At 39.0% G+C, this 24780-nt stretch overlaps 1 protein-coding gene across 1 annotated transcript in view; it reads left to right on the forward strand.

Annotated features, from left to right (window-relative positions):
* The first annotated feature begins 2361 nt into the window (after positions 1-2361).
* The window catches only part of ssh1a (slingshot protein phosphatase 1a), a 94302-nt gene continuing 71883 nt past the window's right edge, over positions 2362-24780 (forward strand). Inside the window, exons 1-2 of the mRNA XM_022666896.2 lie at positions 2362-2816; positions 10990-11027. Coding sequence (XP_022522617.2) covers positions 2730-2816; positions 10990-11027 — 125 coding nt within the window. The 5' untranslated portion in view covers positions 2362-2729. The remainder of the gene's footprint in view (positions 2817-10989; positions 11028-24780) is intronic.

Below are 24780 nucleotides of genomic sequence, written 5' to 3' on the forward strand. Positions count from 1 at the left end.
AAATACCTTCAACCAGAAGCCAGACTCTCCTTGGAAGCTATAGGAGTTTAAAGGCTGTTGTTTCTGCAAAAGGAGGAGCTACTAGATATTGATGTAATTTTTCAAGTTGGGGTTCAAGTCAGGGGAGTCATATCCCAATTTCCTCGTAATTCGCATCTTGACTGATAGGTTTTATGACATACAGTACAGTCAAAGCCATTTTAAAACCTGAAAAACTTTAGACTTAGGAATGGACTGATGAACAATTTTGTCTGTACATTAACTTATTCATGTCTGGTCTCTACTGTGTAGACACTGGTTGCAAGTTTGAAAACAAGCTGAAACATTTGGCTTCATTTATATAGAAATATCTGTCCTGCTAGATCTGCCAGAGTTAACTGTGTGTGTCGTGGTTGTCAAATGGAACATTCTAGAAACAGCTTCCCCTAGAGTTCAGTTACATCCTGATTATAAAATGGAAGAAATATTGAAATATTAAAAAAATATCATCTGCCTGGAGTACAACATCCTCACACACAGAGTGAAAGCAAAGAGACTAGTGAGGGGGATACAAACAGACTTATGACTGCTTTGATAAAGCTCTACCTATGACTATTATCCCCGGGTTCTTGACCAGTCAAAGCTTTATATGAGACTAATAAAGAGTTAATTTTGGACTACACTTTAACCAAGGTCCTGTGGGAAACTCCATTGTCCCAAAAAACCCACCACAACCTACCGGATTTGTAATTTTATTTACAATTAATTTTATCCAAAGATTATCAGATGTTCAATCATGTTTAGATGTCCTAAAAGTAGACAAGGAAGAAAAAGTCAAATGAATAAGACAAAATATTTTAAATTAAGTATGGAGACAATTCAAGGATTCAAGAAGATTTTATTGTCATTTCACATTACATGTGGTACATGAGGTGGAACGAAATTGTATTCTCGATGTCCAGTGTACATCCGAAGAGCAATTTAAAAATAAATAAATATAAAAACAAAACAAAAAATACATACAAGTAAAATAACAATATGGTAATAAAAATGATAAGATAAATACACAAAGTATAAATGAGTAGAGTAGGGTAGCAGCAACATGAAATCCAAGGTGCAAATTGCTATATTAGCATGATGATTATGAATGAATATCAGTAACATGAAAAGCGATATGGTAAATACTAGGTGAAATTAATATGATTAATAGCTGAACATGCAGTATGTGTCCTCAGTCCCTTAAAAAAGGAAAGAGTAAAAGTTGTGATAATGTCACTGATGTCCAAGTTTTCTTTGTAAAAGGGGCGTGGTTATCCCAAAATTTTTTGGACATGTTTAAAAAGCTTGATATATGCACTACTTGACCACAACAAAGGTCACACAATAATATTTAGTTGGAGCGCCTTTAGCTTTGATTGCAGAACGCATTTAACTTGGCATTGTTAAAATTTATTTATATAGCATACATTTTATTTATGTACATTTTATATATATAGCAAGTTTTCTTTCAGGATTCCAGGATAACCTTGTATGCAGTTTGTGTCATTCACAAAAACCAAACTGCCCAATTCAAGCCTTGCTGAAGCATCCCACAGATCTTCCACCAAATCTCACAGTGGCCAGGTGTTGAGCAAAGCTAAAAATTGGACTCATTAGATAAAATGATCTTACTCCAGTCCTCTATAGTCCAATTCTTATGATCCTTTGCAACCTTCAGCCTGGCTCTTCTTTGTTTATCATTGAAGAAGGTCCTTTTTCTAGCAAGTCCTCCCTCTAAGTGATTGTTCTTTCCACGCACTTCACTCCTGCTGCTATTTGCCATTCTTTTTATAGGTCATTTGATGTCATCCGCAAGTTGCTGACTGACATTCAAATAAGTTGACGGTCAATCTTTACACCTGAACCCCATTGAAAAGATGTAAGTTGGTCACAAGCCATCAAACGAAGCTGAACTGCTTTAATTTTTGTGTCAGCAGTTGAATAAGATCACCCAAAAGCAGTGTGAAAGACTGGTGGAGAGCATGCTGAGACACATGACAGCTGTGATTAAAAATCTGGGTTATTCTACAAAATATTGATTTCTGGACTCTTAAAACGTTAGCATTGTTGTTCCCTAAAACTATAGAAACTTGTTTTTGTTGCATTATTCGAGGTTTTGTGAGGTTTGAAAGCATTTCATTTGTTAATTTGACCATTTCCTATTTTCTGCAAATAAATACTCTAAATGACAATATTTATTTATTTATTTATTTTTCAGAAATGTTGTCAGTGGTTCATAGAAAATTAAAAATTTTACTCAAATATACCTAAAAATAGTAAAATCAGAGAAACTGATCATGTGGAAGAGTCTGTGGTCAGTTATCCACATACCAGCAGCAGCAGCAGCAGCAGCAGCAGGGTTGGTTAACTCTCTCTGGAATTCAGATTTCACCGCTTGGCGCTGTGAGCGCTCCGAGCATCTCCCCCAGCAGCACAGACCCGCAGCGCCCCGCTGAGCCTCCAGCAGCTCGCTGACCTTCCAGAAGCCGGCCGGGCGTTCAGCCTTCATGTACCGAGCAGCGCTCAGCCTACAGCTCGGCTGCAGAGCCTCCGTCTGCGGGCGCTGGGAACGCTAGCTAGCCGCTCTCGGCAGCAGTATGGATTTCTAACGGCGGGGGAGCCGGTTACTGATCCTGGGAGTGCGGGAATCGGGGAAATAGCGAGATTGTGAGCGGAACAGCCGGGCAGGAGCAGGGGGCATCTCCTCAGCCATGGCTCTGGTAACGCTGCAGCGGTCTCCCACCCCCAGCGCTGCCTCCACCGCCAGCACCAGCACCACCAACGCGGCGGACACCACGGTACTTAACCCGGCTTTATGGCCGGAGAGAGTCTCTTTATAGCGGGAGCCGGGTTTAAGAAGACACCGGGGTGTGGGGGTGAGGGAGAGAGGGGGCAGGCCTGCGGTGTTTAGACAGCGTTAACCATTATTTAATACAGCCGCTTTATATACTGTTATATACTGAAAACATCGGGTTATAATATATATTAAAAATAAAGGCAAGGTAGAAGCTAGGTTAGCTTGGTAGCTTTAGCATGGCCGCCGGTGGTCTATCGAGATCTGCTACCCTGTCAAATCGTGCTACCCTACAGTATGTTTAATGTTTATCTATTAGAATTATTAGAACATGCTGCATGCAGTAGAAACGTCAGTGGTATGATCAAATTTGAATAGCCTAAATACACACGAGGAAATTACACATGAAAACAGTAAAAATGAGAGTTTCCGCATGCGCACAGCCGCTAAGTAGCACATATCGATGGGTAGCACAACTCGACAGAACACCTGTTTATCATCATCATTATGATTAGATTAGCTACAGAGCTAACGCTGCTCCTGCTGCTGTCAGACGCTTGTGTGCCAACATGAGCAGTGTTTATTATTGTTATTATTAGCAGTTATTGCTAGCTATATAACCCTACAATAACACAGGTCCGACTTATTTCTTCTTTCTATAATTATTAGAAATAAAGCTTACTAGCTAGCTAGCATTGTATAAATGATTAGTTAGCTAAGCTAGTTAGCTACCTGTCAGCCCCCCCTCAGAATACATAGCTACATAATGTATCTGCATCTGATTTTGAGCATTAATTTGGGTAAAATAAAACCCTTAATTAGCTTTATATATAGTTAACTAGCTATTATTTTGTGTTGAATGTAAAAAGAAAGAGGGTTGCTTTAGTGGTAGTAGTAAACTATGTAACTATAGTTAGTTCTCTGGTTATATATACAGCTCTGGTAAGTGAGACCCCTTAAAAATTATGAGTTTCTTTGATTTGACCAAATTGAAAATCTCTGGAATATAATCAAGAGGAAGATGGATGATCACAAACCATCAAACCAAACTGAAGTGATTCATTTTTTGCACCAGGAGTAAAGCAGCATAAAGTTATCCAAAAGCAGTGTGTAAAAACCAGGGTTATTCCACCAAATCTTGATTTCTGAACTCTTAAAACTTTATGAATATGAACTTGTTTTCTTTGCATTATTTGAGGTCTGAAAGCTCAGATTTTTTTTTGTTATTTCACTCATTTCTCATTTTCTGCAAATAAATGATCTAAATGACAAAATGTGTATTTGGAGTTTGGGAGAATTGTTATCTGTAGTATATAGAATAAAACAACAATGTATTAATAATTTACTCAAACAAATACCTATAAATAATAAAATCAAAGAAACTGATTCTGAAACTAATATGGTCTCTTAATTTTTTTCCAGAGCTGTATGTATAATTCTTATGTTTCTGCCCTATTGAAAACAACCTTAAGATAGACAAGCTAGGTTAAGTTGTTTGACCAGCTTAGATTTTGAGTTTTGACCAACACAGGGTATGGTTAACCATCATGGCCAAGCATGACTAAAATCACATGCAACAATCACTGTACTGGTCAAGAGCTGGTTACCAGCCAGCTAGCTATCTTACCAGCATATGCTATGTTTTCAAAGACAAACTGAAACCTTCTGAAACCCTCTACCAGCAAAACCTATTGTCCACCACTTTTTTTGTTCAACATGAAGCACATTTAGGGTGATCAAACGCACTCTTTTTTTGGGGAATGTCATGATTCTGTTATCTCATGTAATCTCTGTTTAGAATTTCTAAATGGCCTAAAATGTCTGGGATTTGTCTGCATTACTATTTTGTGCTCATGATGCTTGCTATATTAAGGTGCTGATTTCTCTTGAACTGGTGTGTAAATTGGTGTGTTCTGATGAGAAGTTTGTTTACATGTAGTCTTCTATTCTTCTGCAAACTCCTGGTGAGTCCTGTGATTTAGGCATGGTTGCAGGACTATTTGAAAACAGGGCTAGCTTTTAAAACAGGGAGCAGTGAGCTCCTTTCTGGTCATGTGCTGCTTTCAGTCTCTATACAGACAGACAGAAAGGAGTAAAGCAGTACAAACACACACACAGACACACACACAAACACACCTGTCATTTGCCTACACAATGAACCATTAACTTTGCATGTGCGCACAAGGCCGACATTTGCCTGTTCCACGACAAACACTATTAAAATACACTAAATCCATTTTTAAAACCACAATGGGTGCCCTGTTTGGTTTGCGACCCATTGCCATGCCCTGCAATGACACCCATATAGTCCATTGACACTCATCCAGCTGTAGACGCAGTGGCCATTACAGCTGAGACTGAGGCTCCTCTGCTAAAGCCGGTTCTGTCTGCTCCAGGGTTCAGTGTTTTTCAGGAATAAAACCCCTGCAGACCTTTAGGCTTCCATTTCACAGAGATTACAGCTCATGCACCCTGGTACTGCTAGGGCTCCTGGCTGGGCACTGGAGTGCTCAGGTTACCTCAGTGTGGCACTGCACCAGCCCCATTTGAGCAGTTTTAGAGACGCATATCGACGGCAGCTCCCTGCTGCTGCTTGGAAATAGAATAGTATTGTAATTATGACTCTGCCCAAGCATAGCATCCCTCCAGTATAGTTAAACAGTATAGTTAAAGATACATGAACTAAAATATGTTTACAGTCCGTCGTCTTCTTGTTACTCGTCTGTCCGTGCTGGATAATCAATTCACTAACACTTCTAACACTGACATCATCTTATTCTTCTTGGAAGGTGTGTTTTTTTTTTTTTGCAGCATCCATCATCTTTTGCCAGTAGAGGGTGCCATCTTCACAAGCTTAAAAGACTCCGTTGGTAAACAAAGCGGATTAGGTCTGATGGGCACAATACTATTACATCAACCCCTGCAGTATTCAGAGTAGTCAGTTGGAGGACCTTCGTGCATTATGTGGTCTCCATTATGTGGTCATTACATAACATGATGCATTTATGAGCGTACCCATGCTTACGTCATATGCTGCCTCTTTCCATTTACGCATTAATGTTGGCGTGTAACAGGTAGAGAGCACCTGATTTGTAATCAGCAGCCTTGGGGATTCGCTGTGAGGTCCTTGCTGAGGTACGATATTTAACACCACTTCTAGGTGTAAAAAAAATGGTTTATTTTCTTTAAACTCTCCTTATGTCATAATTAACATCCGTTTCCAATAGGGACTCGTACATCTTTACACCCGCTTTTTTGTACACTAAAAGATGGTAATAATTTTTAGGGAGGAATTGGCATTGGAACACCCACCCCCCCCCCCCCCCCCCCACCTAAGTGTGTGAAATGGACTGTCCCTAGTGAGGGTGGGGCCGCTGCTCCAGCGCCTTATGGCTCCATACACACAACATTTAAATTCACAGCACAGTCTCTCCAGTCCAGCCGAGGAACACACAGCTGCAATGATGTCACCTCTTTGCCCAAGGAGAGAGAGAGATATAGAGGGGGATAGACAAGGGAGTGATAGGCATGTGAAGAAGAGAGGGAGAGGTAATAGAAAAGGGACAAATAAAGAAAGCTTCAGTCAATCAGAACAAAATAATTTGACAATAGAGATCATTGAGCAAAATTTCACTTTCTTGGAGTGTAGATATTAGGGTTGGGCAGTACATGATAAATATCAATATACTGAAAATTATTGTATACAATAAATAAAATATGACCATACTGTAATATCACACCTCCTACAAAGGTTACCACCATGAGCAATTTAATTCCAATAAAGAACATGCATGGGTTTTAAATTAAAGGTAGCAGCAGCATGGCGACTTTAAATATACAGCATGCTGTGCTTTTGGTCTTAAATACACATAAATACGGTCACTGTATTGTTATACTTTGTTACATTTCTCTTAATGAATGTTTATCTTAACAAGTATGTTAAGATAAATGTTTTTAGTCATAATGTTTGATCCTACTGGATGTACATTAGTAATGGGGGCTTTATAGCCATCTTTTAGCATCCTGCTAACTGCCTGTTGATGCTGAATCATCACACATTTGCCCTATACAGCATCAAGTTAGTAAATATTGGGGAATTTGCTAAATTGGTAAAGTCACAAATGTGTTATTACTGTATTTTTCGCACTACAAGGCACACCCAAAAATTATCAGTGCACCTTAAAATAAAGCCACTCTGCTGAAGTACAGAGTTATACAGGAGTTTCAGTTTAGTTCTCCAGCACTGAGGCTGGGGCAGTATTAGCATTAGCTGCTAAGCGCTAGCTCTTTGCTGTTCAGAGGTGAGTATTATGGGCCTGTAGCTTGCTGCTAACCCCGGGTAACACTGCTGAAGCAGTATTAGCATAAGCCGCTAACCGCGCTAAATGCTAATATCGCCCTGTCTTACTGGAACACTCAGGGTTCCTCAGTGTAGTGCTGTCAGGCTAGCATTAGTGGAAATCTGGACATCTAAGCTTACTGTATATAAACGTAATTGCTTTACTCACCCAAATGAACAGTTTTCTGAAGAGAAATCTGTGTAGATTAACATCCAGCATTCATTTTTTTTTACTTAGCTTAGCTTAGCTTTACAGGTCTTGCCACCCAGCAGTGAGACCTGCTGAATTAGAAAGAAAACATGGCGACACCCCTGTTGCATAGTGCACCTTATAATCCGGTGTGCCTTATAGTGCAAAAAATACGGTATGTATCAATATTAAAAACATCGACAGCACTGAATGTCTGTTTATCATTACACTGAAATCGTTAATTAAAAATCTGAATTTATGAAGCTGTTCAATGTGTAAACCAGTTACTGTGTATAATTATGGACGTCTCTCTAGGGTAAAGCCATTTTATGTCTAGCGCATCATAAACTGTCATTCCACCTCGAGAGTCTAATTTCAAACGTCACATTTTATATTTCTCCATTTTTATAATGATAGTTCTAAAAACCTCATTCTGCTGTATTGTATAAGAAGGTGGAGTTACAGGCAGTAAATGTTAGTGTAGTCTAGTGTAGTCTGAGCCACTGCTATTGTCACTTAATTTTTTGGTCTGAACAGATTTCAAATATTCTTTAAAACATATGTTTTTTCTTTTAATCATCACCGGTGTGTGCTGACTCTCTTTCAGCCACTCATAGGTTAAAGTTGACTGTAGTAGCTTGGGTTAATCTCTACAGGAAAAAAAAGGGTTTGGTAACAGAATAAATAAATCTGCACTTACAGAAGAAACTTGGAATTCATTGGAAAAATTTGCTTTGTGTCTGGTCTATTAGGCTGTGCTATGATCCCAATGAAGGCAGTCTGAGACACTCGGTCTGTGAGGAGGGGCTTGTCTAACAAATAAGAACGCATGTCTGTCTCCACCTCTGGTTGCAAATTCTACAACATGGTGGACATTTTTTACTCTTTTTTTAAAGAACAGGAGCAGTGTCCATGTTTTCTACAGTCATTGGTTTAAACAGATGGATTTAAATACAATTCTTGGAACTAAACAACACATTACTCCTTTTACCCAATCTTTTTCATTGGCAGATTGTAACAGCTTATGTTTTTAGTGCTCTTATTTGTGTTCTTTATTTTGACAAATCTCAACACTTCAGATAAATCAGACATTAAACAGCAGTATAAGTATTGTTTGGTGGTCTGTTGCAGTAATCAGGCTATTCAGGAAGAATCCAGTTTTTAATGTCAACTGAGCAAAAATAGAATTTGTGCATGTAGTCTGTCTGTGTGTGTGTTTGTGTTTGAGAGAGAGAGGGTGGAATATGTTGAGCGTTACATTGGAATAGTGTTTCCCATGGGCAGTTTCGGTTTAAGCTGAGTAGCTTCCCTTTAGGTGTGGAACAACATTGGCTTAAGTTGGCTCACCTGCTTTTGCTATTGTTCATTGCTGCTGCTGGCAGTAACCTAATCACCGGTGTTCTGCCTTTCTGCACACAATGAGGAGCTATTTTTAAAAGCTTATTGTTGTGATGAAACCATATTTTCTGCACAGCAAAAAACATGTTCTTTAGATCTCTCTGCCCTCGGAGAGTTGGGTTAAACTCAGACTTTAAGCTCTACGATGTCAATATGTGGTAAGATAGCTGAGGTGCATAGGCTTCCCTGTGGGTAGTTAAGCCTGAGACAAGACTGAGGGCAGTTTATCTTCCCAGTTTAGTCATTTTAACTTCCCATCCACATGAGAGGATGCTCCATGCCACACGGGCTAGGAGCATGAAGTCACATGCTTTGCCTACTATAACCTTCATTAGCCCTGGAAATTCAAATTATTTGTTTTTAATTGAGATACCAGTTTTTCTTTTAGGAATTATGTTAGCAGTGGCAGCAGGCCACACACTCGTACATCCCAGTTGTTGGATTTTACTCTCTCTCTTTCTCTCTCTCTCTCTCTTTTTCTCTCTCTCTCTCTTTTTCTCTCTCTCTCTCTCTTTCTCTCTCTCTCTGTCTCTCTCTGTCTCTTTCTCTCTCTTTCTCTCTCTTTCTCTCTCTCTGTCTCTCTCTGTCTCTCTCTGTCTCTCTCTCTCTCTCTCTCTCTCTCTGTCTCTTTCTCTCTCTTTCTCTCTCTCTGTCTCTCTCTGTCTCTCTCTCTCTCTCTCTCTCTCTCTCTCTCTCTCTCTCACTCTCTCTCTGAGTAAATTGAGGGTGGCAGTGATTTACAGTGTAGCTGAGCCAATACACAGATAAGGGATTGACAAAGAAAAAGAATAAATATATAAAGACCCAGCATTTTAATAAGACACAAAATATTTTAAAATAAGATATAAAACAAATGAGATGTAAATAAGAATTTATAATGAATCTTCATAGGAAAGAAAATCAAAGGTAATAAAAGTTTGCAGACAATCTACAGACAAATAAACAAAACTAAAAAGTAAGAACAAACGAGTAAAAAAAGTACAAAATGAAGGTAAAAAGACAGCTAAAACTAACCAAAATTTAATCATCCGACCAGACTATCAAATATAAATATATATATTTAAGACAAACTGCTGTTCAGGTGCAGTTTAATCTGATTAATTACCCAGATTAATTGCCATAGCAATGAACAAACACTCTCACTGTTGCTACTTCATGCTAAGCTGTTTACACGCTGAATGCTGTATATGCAGCACTTGCTGCTTACGCCTGGTCTGCTTACTCTGTTAACTATGTGGACATCCCATTGAAAACACAGTTTAAAAGTGCAGCTGGTAATTTTTATTATGCGCAAAATTGATTTATGCGCTGATTTATGGGCTGGTCTGGAGCACAGAAACTTCTTGCTGTATTTACTTTCTTGCTCCAATGCTAGACAGCTTTGGCCAATCAGAGGAGACAACACATTTATGTGGTTTGTTAAGGGGCATTTAGGTTTTGTGCTTGTGTAAAAACTGAGGTAGAAAACGCTCATGAACTGTCATTATGAGCCTAAACCCGATTTAAACCACACATTTTTTAATAAGTGAAGCGTTAAAACTGAGCATTGTAAAAACATTTTCTGGCTGATTGAATGAGTGAAATCTGTTCAGAATGATGTTCATTAACACTGCAACACTGAAGAAACACAATGAAGTAACAAAGACCTAAAAAAATGTTTATTAAGAACAGCTACACACAGCATTGCAATGCAATTCAAGTGTGTAATGTGGACAAGTGGAGAAGCTCACATCTGCACAGTTCCAAAGCTGCGTGATTATAACATTCTAAACTGTGCAACTTTTTTAAAACACAGTTTGATTTGTTACATTGATATATTGTGATTAGCATGCCATAGATTTATATAAAATAAATATAGCATGTAAAATAGATGCCTATGTCACAGACCATTTTCTTGAGCCCTACCTGACCTGGCCTCGAGGAAATTGTTGGGAAATCTCGGCCCGACTCGGCCTGAGTTCCAGTAGAGACTCTAAACTCTATCATGAACTGATTCAGATCGAAGTCAGAACGCAATTTTAACAAGTAAACCACACCAGAGTTTGTTTGGGTCTGGTATGGCTGTTTTGATCTGCATCTGATCAAATTTAACTAAAGTTAACATCCTTATACTCACTTTTTGAGGCAGATAACACAGACTGGAATACAACAACCCTCACAGCAGGCTGCTATTTTAGGCTTTTTGTCTGTTTCATAATGGATAAGCTGTCAGATCTTTAACCTCCCTCTCTTTTTCTGTTCTTTTTTTAGGACTTTGGCAGTGATGATGAAAGACGACTAAATCAAAGGTAAGAAATCATGCTGCTGCGTGTGTGTGTGTGTGTGTGTGTGTGTGTGGAAAGCGAGTGTCTCTATCTTTTGACGAGTATGCAGTGAGGCTCAGTAACAGATGATTAAGAAACCCATCTGCAGTGTGTTTGGTGGAGGCTTCACCTCAGAGGCTGTTGTCTGTGTTGTGCTGGATTGTAAGGCATAATCAAGGGGACTTTGTCTCAAATGGTTTGATCACTACCCTGCGCTCGCTGCACACTACCACGCCAGGTTATTTTCAGACGCACTCGGCCTTCTAATGTGGTCACATCTCAGAGGTCATCCGAGTTCAGCATCGAAGAGACACTTTAATTCATATCTTTTTGACCAATCACTTCTTTCTTTTTCACCTTAGGAAAGTCATACATAGTGACATTTTAGCATTTTTAAACAGAACACAAAGTATTAAAATCCTAGTGATATACAAGTTATTTAAAGTTGTCTTTTTGATGTATACACTGATCACACATAACATGATCACCTTCTTTTTCTACTCCTATTATTCATCTTTTCAGCATGTAAAGGACACTGTGTAGTTGTATAATAATGACAGACTGTAGTTCTGTATCTGTTTCTCTGTGTATTTTATTATTATCCTCCTCCTTTCACCCTGTTCTTCAATACTCAGCATCCCACAGGAGAGGAAACGACCACAGAGCGGCTTTTATTATTATTATTTTTATTATTATTTGGATGGAGGGTCGTTATTCTCAGCACTGCAGTGATTAGCACTGATTAGCATGGTGGTGGTGTATGAGGTGTTAGTGTGTGTTGTGCTGGTACAAGTGGATCAACCACAGCAGTGCTGCTGGAGTTTTTAGGGTGTACTCACACTAGGCCCGTTTTGGTTGAATCGTGCCGGAGCACGGTTCGGCCCCCTCCCCACTCCCCCGCAGGCCTGCACTCACACTGCGCTAAACGATCCGTGCCCGAGCACGCTTTCGTCAACAGGTGACTTTTGTTTTGAAGAACAGTATGCGCGTGCAAAACAATGGAGTTCAGGATTGTACTGTTGTTTTTGTTTCTCTGGAGTCGTTTTGGGCGTGCAAATACGCAACTGAACCAGAGATTCATTGATTGTGCAACACAGCGATTTACTGCTAATCGTGCTGCAGTGTAAGAAGGTTTTTACACAAGCAGCAGACGTCCAGGGAGAAATTTGCAGCTTTACTCGCGGACTACAATTCACGTTTATCAGTAAGGTAAGAGACGTACTTGCTATATACATAAATAGTGACCAAAGGAGCGAAACATAAAACTCAAGTAATAATAAAATGTGTTTGTTGTTTAGGACTTGTAGATAGTAGTCCTAATTTATTATGGGTAACACTAACCATTATGGTGCTCTTTAGAACCCTTTTCAAAAATATTATATGCAGAATTGTGTATAAAACGTCCTCCGTTTACAGTAGCGTCGCATCACTGACGTCATCTTGATCCGTGCCCGGGCACGGTTTGCGCTCACACTGCATCTGTACCGTGCCCGGGTCCAAGTGAACCGTGCTCGGGCCCACCTCTCCAAGCGGGCCCGGGCACGGTTCAGCGTACCGTGCCCGGGCACGGTTCGGAGCGATCACACTAGCCAAACGAACCGTGCTTTGGGAGGTAACCGTGCCCGGGCACGGTTCGGATTGCCTAGTGTGAGTACACCCTTAAACACCTCAGTGTCACTGCTGGACTGAGAATAATGCTGTGGGCAGTGTCCTGTGGGCAGTGTCCTGTGGGCAGTGTCCTGTGATGAAAGACTGTAGAAAAACAACAAAAACTGTGCAGCAACAGATTCAGAGCTTCTGTACCTGACTTTATTTTATCTACAAGGTGTTTCAGCTGTAGGTAGGAGTGTGTAATAGAGTGGAGGACAGTGAGAGATTAAACACAGTGTTTAAAAACTCCAGCAGCACTGCTGTATCTGAACAACACTGTACCAGAACAACACACACTAACACCTCATACACCACCACCATGCTAATCAGTGCTAATCACTGCAGTGCTGAAAATAATGATCCACCATCCAAATATTGCTGAATTGTTTTATTTGACCATACGTTCCAATTACCCTATAAATATTCAGATGCCATTTAAAAGCCTTTTCACAACCCTGTTTTGCATAAACCATGTATTTTTCACACTGTAAGGCACACTTAAAATCCATTTTTCAAAACACGTCAGTGCGCCTTATGTATTGTATTTTGCCGGCTAGCACTGCTGGAGCAGCATTAGCATTAGCCGCTAACCATGCTAACTTGTAGCTCTTTCGCCGTTCAGAGGTGAGCATATTGGAGTGTAGTCTGCGGTTTACCGTGTTAAGACAAACTACTAGATGATAGCACCCAGGATTCCTCAGTGTATTGCTGTTGGGCAGCATAGCACTAGCAGTTAGCCGCTAATGCTAAAGCTGCAGCCTTTGTTGAAATGTGGAAATTTAAGCTTACTGTAAATAAACAGAAGTGCATTATTGGGGTGGGCAATATGGCTCTAAAATAATATCACGATATTTCAGGGTATTTTTGTGATAACGATATACTTGGCGATATAGGAAAACTAAAATAATTAATTCATTTCAGGAATATAGTATAATAGTATAACAGTATAATCATAATGTGGCAAAATAAATAATATAGCATAAAATAATATAATGCAGCAAATAATATTGCAGAATATTTAGTGCACGCATATAAACTGCAAACTAAAACAATTATACAATAAATACACCTAAAGCTTCGCAGTAAATAATGGACTACTTTTAAGACAGAACATCTCTATTATCACAATATAGATTTTTAATATTATGATATTTCTGTGTCACGATATATTGTATATGATATAATATTGACCACCCCTAGTGCAATACTCACCCAGGAGAAAAATCTGTGTAGATAAACATCCAGCACTCATTTTATATTTAATATATTTAATAATATTTCTTATTTTTTAAATATTTTTTTAAGAGTTACAGTTTTGTTCACTTAGCTTAGCTTTACTTAATTTAGTTAACCTACCTGCTAAATTAGAAGGAAAACACGGCGACTCCCATGTTCCTTACTAGTGTCACATAATGCGCCTTGTAATCTGGTGCGCCTTACAGTGCGAAAAATAGGGTTTTCAAATTCTTAAATTCTTGCTAAGTGCTGTTTTCTGATTGTTTCCTCTGATCATGATGTGCTGTTAGCTGGGTAAAGAGACCATAGCTTGGTTAGCTTTTAGCCTTGCCCCCAGTTGCTTCAGCTGCTTAAGCCAGTTAACCCAGTCCTGCTGGTTAAAAATAAAAGCCAGTTCTTTAACTTTAACATCATTTTACCAGTCGTTCCTTTATTTCACCTCAGAAATGTCATACAGGGTGACTCAGTATTTTTGAGCAGCACACAAAGACAGTTTTATAAAATATTAAAGTCCCAGCAATGCGAGGACGGCGGAACAGAAATGACGAGGCCTGTTTTGGAGGTGATTGTGTCTCTGAAACACTGTAAAACTAGGTCTGGTGTCCTCTGGGAGCGCAGCAGTCAGCAGCCCAGAAAAGTCCTTTCAGATTCAGAATGTGGGTCAGCGGCAGCACGGCAAGAAAATGCTTAAGTGGAAAGTTTTCCTCAGATTCGCTGATGCAGTTTTGAAAGTACATCTCAGTCAGGCGCTGTGACTGGTATTGATCACTGAGATGTTCCCTGCAATAACAATTTATGTGCGAGCAATATTTTATCCCAGAAATTATTGCGATAAACCATATTGTTCACATGTTTAGACCCCTAATTTGGCACTAATAAAATAATAACATAATATTGTAACAAATTAATTAACTTTTTTAAAGATAGTAAACTTTCCATTCCTGTTTACGCTGTTTTCTCTAATTTTGGAACCTGAGAAGTTCCAGCTTGAACCAAAGTAGGTTATAGTAGGTTCTTTAGTGTGTACTACATATACATACACATTTCAAAGTGCGAAGGCACAGGAACCGGATGTCTTCTCCACACCATGACGTGCAGCCCTGTCTGTCCCAGCTGGCCCGCGTTGAACCGGCATGAAGACCAAAGACACTAAAGTTAAGCAACTAGAGCTGCACCGGGCCATTACTATGTTTCTTTAAGTTGGGTTTTGATAGAGGTCATTTTTCCTAAAAAAAAGGTGCAGCCACGCCCACAGTCACAATATATGTAAGTGAATTGTGTAAGTGCAAACACAAAGGATGATCTCACGATTATTAAAATGATTGAGGTCATGTCCATTTATTGAACGATAAGTCGTTAATCTAGTTCTTGTGACAGGCCTAGTTTAAACTGGTTAGCCTCATTCCACCACACTGAAGCATTAAAAAAACTCAGATATTTATTTGATGGCAAGCAGTCAGTAGTATGTTTTAAAGTGTAGACAGGGCCACATAAGGCTTTGAGATATGGAGCCAGTTCTTTAACTTTAACATAATTTTACCAGTCGTTCCTTTATTTCACCTCAGAAATGTCATACAGGGTGACTCAGTATTTTTGAGCAGCATACAAAGACAGTTTTATAAAATATTAAAGTCCCAGCTATGCGAGATGGCTCGCATGATCTTTTAGCACAAAGCTGGATCTTATTGCTGTAACATAGTGCTGTGCAGTATGATCCAAAATGTATGTAACTGTATTTGTTAAGATTCTGAATTTTCTGCTCTTGAAGTTTATTTGCACCTCATATCTCGTTTTACGGAGTCTTATCTATTGTGCTAAATAAATAATTTTGCACCCAGGACTGATTCTGGGCTTGTCTGGGGACAAGAGGAACTTTTTTCTGAGCTGTGGATCAATGGCATAATTCCATTTGATTAAGTGCTGTTTTAATTTTTGTCCATAGAGCTAATCTACAGTGACTCCAGTCTGCTAGCTTGTTATGCTAACTGGCTAGCATTGCTAGCAAACTATGTCAGTATGCCTCTTTGTCAGTAGCTTTCTACACAGTGCTCCACAGTACCTCTAGTGGTATGGCGGTATTTGAAAAATGCTGGTTTTAATATCCCGGTAAACCATAAGAACCAGCAAACCTCCCAGCACTACTGTAACATCTACAGCTAAAACAGCTGATTTCCTCTCCTCCCTCAATCTCTCTATTTGTTTCTACATTTTACACAGACGGTAAACTCAGTATAAAATCATGCTAATTTACTCCACCTAAAAGATACAAGCTGTACAGGGCTAGGATAGTAACGTTAGATGGAGTAACTTTTTAACTTTGTTACTTGGTTTAATCTACTTTTCTCTCAACTATTATTTCTCTCTGCATTCTGTCAGGAGTGTAGAGGTAGGAAGATGTCATCAGATGTCGTCACATGCTTCCACTTCCTTTGTCATTCAATAATAATCACAAATAAAAAATAAAAAAAAGTTTCTGCTAGTTATCTAGTTTAGCTTAAGCTCCAATATTCAGAACACAGTTCAGTACAGTATTATACACGAGACTCAGCCAGGCTGATGGGATGTGTCTGGTGGTGGTAGTGTGAGTGTTGGTATCAGTGCTGCAGTCGTGATGCTGTGAAGCTCATAGAAGTCACAGTGGAACTGGGGTGAGAGGAAGTGGAAGTCTGTAGCAGATTCTACAGGTTAGTCACTGCAGTTGTGGAGGTCATTTTATTCAGGAAGTGACTGTGATCCCCCTGAGCAAGTTCTGTATGGACTCCTATAGAGAAATATAAACACAACTGAAAATGCAGCTGAACAGCAACAGAAAAACATGCTGACCGATGCTGGACTGTTACAGGCAGTGTTGGGAAGGTTACTTTTAAAATGTAATCCCTTACAGATTACTGATTACATCACTCAAAATGTAATTTGTAACGTAATCAGTTACATTACTTCAAGTGAGTAACGTAATCTGATTACTTTGGATTACTTACAATATTGTCGTTTTTTTAAGCCTGAATGAATGTAGCAACCACATTATTTTTTTTATATTATTATTTTATTTTTCTTTCCAGTTAACAAATATAGAAACAAATAAAACAGCCTTTTCAATCACCCTATAAAAATACTTATGAAACCATTTCATCAAACAATTTTATGAAACACTTCTATAAATTGATGATAAAACCATTTAAAACCAAACAATGTAACAACAACTGTAAGCTCTCTATTTGCAGGTTTGCCACCAGTGTTAATTTTGACAACAAATTTTGATTTAGTCTTAGTCATAGTCTTGTGACGAAAATAGCATTTAGTTTTAGTCACAATTTAGTCATCTGAAATGTTTTTAGTTTTAGTCAACTTAATGTCATAAGAATATAGTCGACTAAAATTACAGTAAATTTAGTCGACTAAAATGTAAAGGGATGTAAATGCTTTTTCATCAGTTCCCTTGAATTATTAACTATACACTTATACGAAATGAAACGTTTAATAACCACTTGAGTAATATTGTTAATGTTTGAAAGTGAAATATATTTATATATGATTTAATGTATATTATTATTGTAGGTGTGTGACTAATTTACATTTAAAATTTTGCTCTAGAAATCAGGTCATAAAACATCTGAATAGTTAAATTATAGTTTGAACAGCGTTGTAGATGCAAAAACAGCTTTTAAATGATCTAGTTTTATCTCCAGCACTAACCCAGTTCAAACCAGTTCTGTGTTTTAGTGCCCTGCCGAGTTAAACACCCCATCAGCTCATGAAATAACATCAGCATTAAAACGCGGATCTCTGCATGGAGATCTGTGTGACTCTGCTCTGCAGAAGCTGAAAGATTAGTGGTGTTTTTACCGGAGATGAAGTCGCTCCACGCGGTTTACATGTTATCTTGTTTTTTTGCGACGTCAAAGGAGAAATATGTCAAATCTCTCTCTCTCTCTCTCTCTCTCTCTCTCTCTCTCTCTCTCTCTCTCTCTCTCTCTCTCTCTCTCTCTCTCTCTCTCTCTCTCTCTCTCTCTCTCTCTCTCTCTCTCTCTCTCTCTCTCTCCCTCCCTCCCTCCCTCCCTCCCTCCCTGCTGAACACTTTCGAGTTAACTTCCAGTCGAGCTCCGTAAGTAACGACAGGTTAATTCCCGGGTTTGTAACTGAGCGCGCGGCGCTACTGCAGGAAAAACAGGTACTGATTGGATGACTACCCCGCTTATCCCGCCTCTCCACCTTCGCTAAAGTAGCAGTGATTGGATCTCTTCCTAACTGGTCCCTACCTTTCACAGAACTAAATCAGTCTGATTGGATTTCGTCCCTGCTAAACATTTTCGTCTCGTTTTTATTCGTCTACGAAAATGTCAGTTAATTTCGTCTCGTCGTGTGTGCGGAGCCGCTGTCTGCCCCTCCTCCCTGTGTGTGTGTGTGCAGCGAGACGGGAGGAGGGGCAGACAGTTTCCTGTCATATCAGAGCGATTTCACCGCAGAATGTTATTTGCGTTTTGTCAGTGTTGGATTGGAAGAGCAAAAACAGGAAAGTACCGCAATGTAATCCTTTTATTTTAGCAGAGTAACTGTAATCTGATTACCACTTACTGAAGCAGTAACTGTAACGGATTACAGTTACTCATAATTTGTAATCTGATTACGTAACGCCGTTACATGTAATCCGTTACTTCCCAACACTGGTTACAGGTAAACACCTAATTCCAGGTTCACACTTCATGACTTTTTGATTCGTCAGTTGTTGTGCTTGCTGTTCACACTACATGACTGGTGAACATATATGGGGTTATATGGTTACAAATATGAAAGGACAGTTTGAAAAGATTCCACCAGTTAAAATACTTCCTTTTTTGGAAGTCCATCGTATAAAGAAACAGATTTAAGTCAGGTCACATGTTTCGCTGAGAACACACACGAGAACTAGCGATGCCATGCCAGACAATCTCTATAGAGGAGTCATATTCTACACCTTTAGCTGAGTGGCTACCTAAGCAGTGCTAATTTAGTTATGAAATTTACCACAGCAGTACTACTCTTGTCACATGGAGCAGTGATGCACTTAGTGAAGCTGATTTTTGATACACAAATGCATGATGTGCTGAGTTAGCTCAGCTAATGTTATTAGCTATATCCTGTACAACTTGTTTGTTAAAGGGTAGTAAAAACTGATACTAAGTGTGATTTCGTTCTGTTTATGCAAATAGCATGTAAGAATAAACTCGCTACTCTCTGCCTCCTGAACTTCCTCCCTCTGCAATCTCTCTGACCCACTATAATTAAACAGTTTTCTCCTACCCATTCAGCTGCTACTCAGCTGTATTTTCCCATGCAGCATTGCTGAATAGCATCACAGCACACACAGTTCCGATACATCAGCTCACAGATGCCTCGTGCTGATCCACATCACCCTAAGAGTGATGAGGGGAAAGAGTGCCATCTACCCACCCAGGGAGAGAGAAAGGCCAATTGTGCTCTTCCAGGGCTCTGGCAGCTGATTGCAAGCTGCATAACCAGGATTCAAACCTTGTCTATATAAATTATTTGCTGTGAGTAGGTTGGGTTTACCATCCTCCTCAGTCCTGCGTAACACTCATATAGCGCTCACTTCCTCACCGTCCTGCACAGCCGCTGGGTATTGTTAATAAATGGTGCTGTGGGCAAATTCTCCTCATTTGATGTAATTTGCTTATACACACGTAAAGAATGGGGGGAGTTAGCCGCGGCAGGTTCCGACCTGTTGTCTGTTGATCTCATCGATCCCTGAGGGCACAACCCTGAATTATGCAATGAGGAAAAAAAGCTACTAAAAAATAAGAAATTCCACGGCGCTTACATAACTCTGACCTGCTTGATATGCCCCTGAAATGAGAAGTGGAAAAATGAGATTATTGCAGCAGATGGTGCGGATTACTCCATAGTTGTTTAATGGATGCATATAGAGAAGAATGCACTTTAAAAAGGTCCAAAGTTGGCAAATAATAGAAAAGAATCTCATAGACCATTCTAAATGTTTATGTAGAGTTATTTGTTGTGAACATGTCATGAAGCTTTTCTATTTTTTTAAACTACCAGTGCTGCAGTGATAAAAAATATTACATAACAATCAAAGACCCACATTGCAGGTTTAAATTGATTCATTGTCCATTTATTGAATATGTATTCAAAAGCTTTATCACTCCTGAGAAAAAGGAACTGCCCCATTATCTCCTAAATCCTGAGTAAACTTCTTAAATCCTGTGTAAGACGCACTTCATCACTTTTATAACAACATTATTGTCTTAATTTACAACAGTTTTGTAGACCTTAAAATAAAACCATGTGGTGCTCTACAATATATGCCAAGCCTCACAGTTAGCAAATAATAAGCACTATAATTTAACTGTTTTGTATTAGGATTTATAACTAAATAATAAACCTAGGCTTTAAAAGGTTAGTCAAATGAATTTGACGGTTGGGTTTAGTTTCATTAACCACACCCAGGCATGTTTACTGCTCGTCTTGTTGGGCTGCACAATATATTGTTTCAGCATCGTAATAACAGTGTGAGCACACGCAGTGGTCACGTTGCAGGACGCGCAATTACACGTGCATCATCAAATCATTTTATTAATCATAGTTATGTTGTCAATTGTTTTCCAGGGGCAGATTTTATTTTACCCAATATTAGGGCTGCACCGAATATTTGAAAACCAAAATAAATTAAAGTTTAGGTTATTCAACTCAAGTAATAGTAAAATATGTTCATTCTTTTTTTCCAGTTCCGAATGTTTTAATTTTAGTGCATTCCTACCCAAGATTGATATATTTTATTTCAAATCTTCACACAGAAGAATCTTTCATACAGAGGTATAAAAAAGTTTGGGCACCAATCATAATGTTCATGATTTTCCTTTATAAATCATTGGTTGTTCAGATCAGCAATTTCAGTTAATTATATCATATATACACTGCTGCTGCTGCAGCTCAGCCCAATTAGCTCTCCCACCTGCCCTGCCTCTAAACCCATACATCGCCCAGTGCCCCTCCCAAACTACACCTCCTATTTTTAATCATTTTTCAAAATCGGGATGAGGGTGGAGTCAGCAAAAATTAAGGCGTTTAGTTACTCTTTAAAACTTAATTAATGAAGAAAATCTGACCCAAATACCCCACTGCAAGGGTGCACAACCAGTTTTTAGATTTAGGGGAATTGCTTTTACATTTGTGTGAAAGGAGAGTTGAGGTGCACATTAAATTCTACCATGATTTAGGAAGCCGTGGTTTTATGTTTTTTGGATACAATCCGGGTTAGCACCCAAACATCCCTTTCAGACAGCTTCCTCTTACAGCGTCCACAGTTAATCCTGTTGGATGTGGTTGGTTCTTCTTGGTGGTATGCTGACATTACCCTGGATACCGTGGCTCTTGATACATCACAAAGACTTGCTGTCTTGGTCACAGAGGTTTGGGCACCCCTCATAATTTTCATGATTTTCCTTTATAAATCATTGGTGGTTCAGTTAAATATATCATACATCAGAGGAACACTTAATTTGTGTGATAGGTTTGGAATAAATCTTTATCTTCAATGACAAGCAACAAATGTAGGTGATTTAAGACCCTTTTTCTTTGCAGTAAAAAAAGTTATTTACATTCTGAAAATTTGGAGTGCTTAGGAGACTCTCCTAACGGACACTTAAAGAAGCTGCCTGTTCTTTAATCCACTTAGTAAATAAAATCAGTAACAGGAATCAACGCAAATTTCTGCAGGTTTGAAAATAGACGTAAAAACTAGACAAACCTAACCAAACTAAAGGTTTGGAAAATGTGAACTGCTGGATTTGTGTTCAGCTAAATATTCTTTTTAAAATAAAGTTCGGAAAAGTGCTAGTTTTATGATGTTTTATTCATTATATTTTAACAGTTGCAGATTTACTTTATATTACAATTTTGATATTTAGTAACGTTTGTTATCAGACATAAAACCTTTATATGTAATGCTTAAATAAATATCTCATGAGCGTGTCGTATCAGGCACATAATTGACAAACATGCCTCTGTTAAGGTGAATAAATCTTTGTTAATAAAACTTAGTTGATTCGAAACATTTTAATGTAACAAATTGTAAAAGTAAAAACTAAAGAAATTTAGTGTGATAAATATATTTTATACCATTGTAAAATTGTAATTTGCAAACGTAGCAAAACCACTAACAGCACTAGTTGGTAATTCCTGCATTTTGCCAGCTATTCTACATTCACTGATCCCGCCTATAGATCTCCCTCAGCAGCTCCACTGCATTCCTGCTCCTCCAGAGTTAACGCCTGAATCTAACTGTTCTCAGTTGTTGAGCTGCAGCTTCAGCGTGCTCAACACAGTCGGGCTTTCAAACGAAACAATAGCATTGTTATCGTGTGCCGCTCAGCCCTCCACGGCTTTTGTTTTGAGAGAACGCTTCGGCCTCCCACTCCATTCTGTGCTGCTCACGGATCAGCATCACCCCTACCCAAAGAACCAGCAGAGGAACTGATCCTGGATCAGCTGCAGAGAGAGAATTCAGCCTCCTACAGCTGCACTCGCTCAGTCGCTGTGCATTCCTGTGCAGTTAGAGTTATCAAGCCTTCAGAGATAGAGAGAGAGAGAGGGATAGAGAGAGAGAGAGAGGGAGAGGGAGAGAGATGGAGAGAGAGAGGGAGAGAGAGCGAGGGAGAGGGGCAGGGTTAGATAAGGATGAGGAGAGCAGGGATGGCCAACATAAACAGTAATATATGGGAGGTTAATGATGATTATGTTTTTTGGATGAACACATTGCTTCATGATGTGCTGTTAGTGCTACACCCTAATGTGGCTCAGTGTAAACCCCGATGTGTGATCAGATCATTGCACCTATACACCAACAGCAGTGTGTAGATTAATAATGAATTACATCAGGGAATGGCTTGGGATTGATCACCCCTGATTAAGCGTATCAGATCAGTGGGACGTTCCATTTCTGAGGCTATATGCACTTTTAACACTGTATCACATGGGTGCCGGGAATACGTCACAAAATGCATTACCACACATAGCGGACAGCACAGTAAGTCGTAATAATTGTGACAGAATTATTATTATTGAGCATAAAATACGAAACAAATACAGGATATTGGCCCTGTTTACTCACAAAAGTAATGATACACACAGTCTTACTAACTATACCTACCCATGAGAACTATGCATTTGCAAGAACTTGGTGATACAATATGGATCACAATACAGAGCTTATGATTTTATATATAAAAATATATTGTAATATATATATATATATATATACACACACACACATTTTACAATTTTCTTTTTTTTTTTTTGTATAATTTTATTTCAAATACTTCAATTTTTTCTTGGCCTGCCACTTCTGGGCTTAACAAGAACTGTCCCTGTGGTCTTCCATTTCCTTACTATGTTCCTCACAGTGGAAACTGACAGGTTAAATCTCTGAGACAACTTTTTGTATCCTTCCCCTGAACAACTATGTTGAACAGTCTTTGTTTTTAGATCATTTGAGAGTTGTTTTGATGAGCCCATGATGCCACTCTTCAGAGGAGATTCAAATAGGAGAACAACTTGCAATTGGCCACCTTAAATACCTTTTCTCATGATTGGATACACCTGGCTATGAAGTTCAAAGCTCAATGAGGTTACCAAACCAATTTTGTGCTTCAGTAAGTCAGTAAAAAGTAGTTAGGAGTATTCAAATCAACAAAATGATAATGGCGCCCATACTTTTGCACCGGTCAAATTTTGGTTTAATGCATATTGCACATTTTCTGTTAGTACAATAAACCTCATTTCAATCCTGAAATATTACTGTGTCCATCAGTTATTAGATATATCAAACTGAAATGGCTGTTCCAAACACCCAAATATTTACAACTAAAAATGATTAAGATTAATAGAGGTGCCCAAACTTTTTCATATTACTGTAGTACTGAAATAAAGTAACTTTTTAATGATATTTTTTAAGATGCTCCTGTAGTATTGCAAATTAAAGCAATATGATACAGTGTAGGGCTGTACACTATGAAGCTTATTAGCTGCTTGAAACAAAAATGTTTTTCTACCACAGTACAGATACCATTATTGTGCCATCCTAATTCAATATTGATTAAAATCTATCAATATTTTCTTACACCTCTTCTATCTACTAGCTTTAATCTCTTGTTCAGTCATGTTAACACTTTCTGATAGACTGTTTATACTGCATAAATGCCAGATAATTGTACATTAAATAGTTGGCCGTGACAGCAGGTCTGTTTGGGTTCTCAGCAGTGACCTCAGTGAGACGGCTGCATGTTCACACTAGCCAGATGTTTTCAGTAGGCAGAAGCAGCGGCAGGAGCAGCCGAGCACGGTTATCTGTGTTTTTGTTTGGGTTTGCGCCGGTATCGGAGAACACATGCGAGGTCTTTTGGTGTTCCGCTGGAGTGCATTAAGTGCAACTGTTGCATAATTACAGAAAAAAGGGAACAGAGTTACAGAGGGGCTCGTGATGCAGTGCAGTACTCTGGGTAGAATTAGTTTAGGCCTGTTTTAATGTGATAAGCCCTCTGCTTCTTTGTGTGCTGTGAAATGTGACGTTAGAGGTTGCGCGCTCGTCCACTGTGATGATAATAAAAGAGCAGGCCGTGTACTGGACAGGCAGTCCTTTAGCCCGGCTGGATAAAGCAGGAAGGCTCCTCTTCTTATTAACTGAGTGTACCCTGTGGACAATATGGAATAAACGTTGTTATGAGCATGACTCAGCTTTTTCCAGTCTGTTAAACACAAAGCTCTCATAATTTAACATGTAATTAAGTTAGGTGGGTGTGAGGCTGTTTCTGCAGGAGTTAAAGGAATGGCTCAGTGTTTT

The sequence above is a fragment of the Astyanax mexicanus genome, chromosome 22 (assembly GCF_023375975.1).
Source record: "Astyanax mexicanus isolate ESR-SI-001 chromosome 22, AstMex3_surface, whole genome shotgun sequence".
Lineage (NCBI taxonomy): Eukaryota > Metazoa > Chordata > Actinopteri > Characiformes > Acestrorhamphidae > Astyanax > Astyanax mexicanus.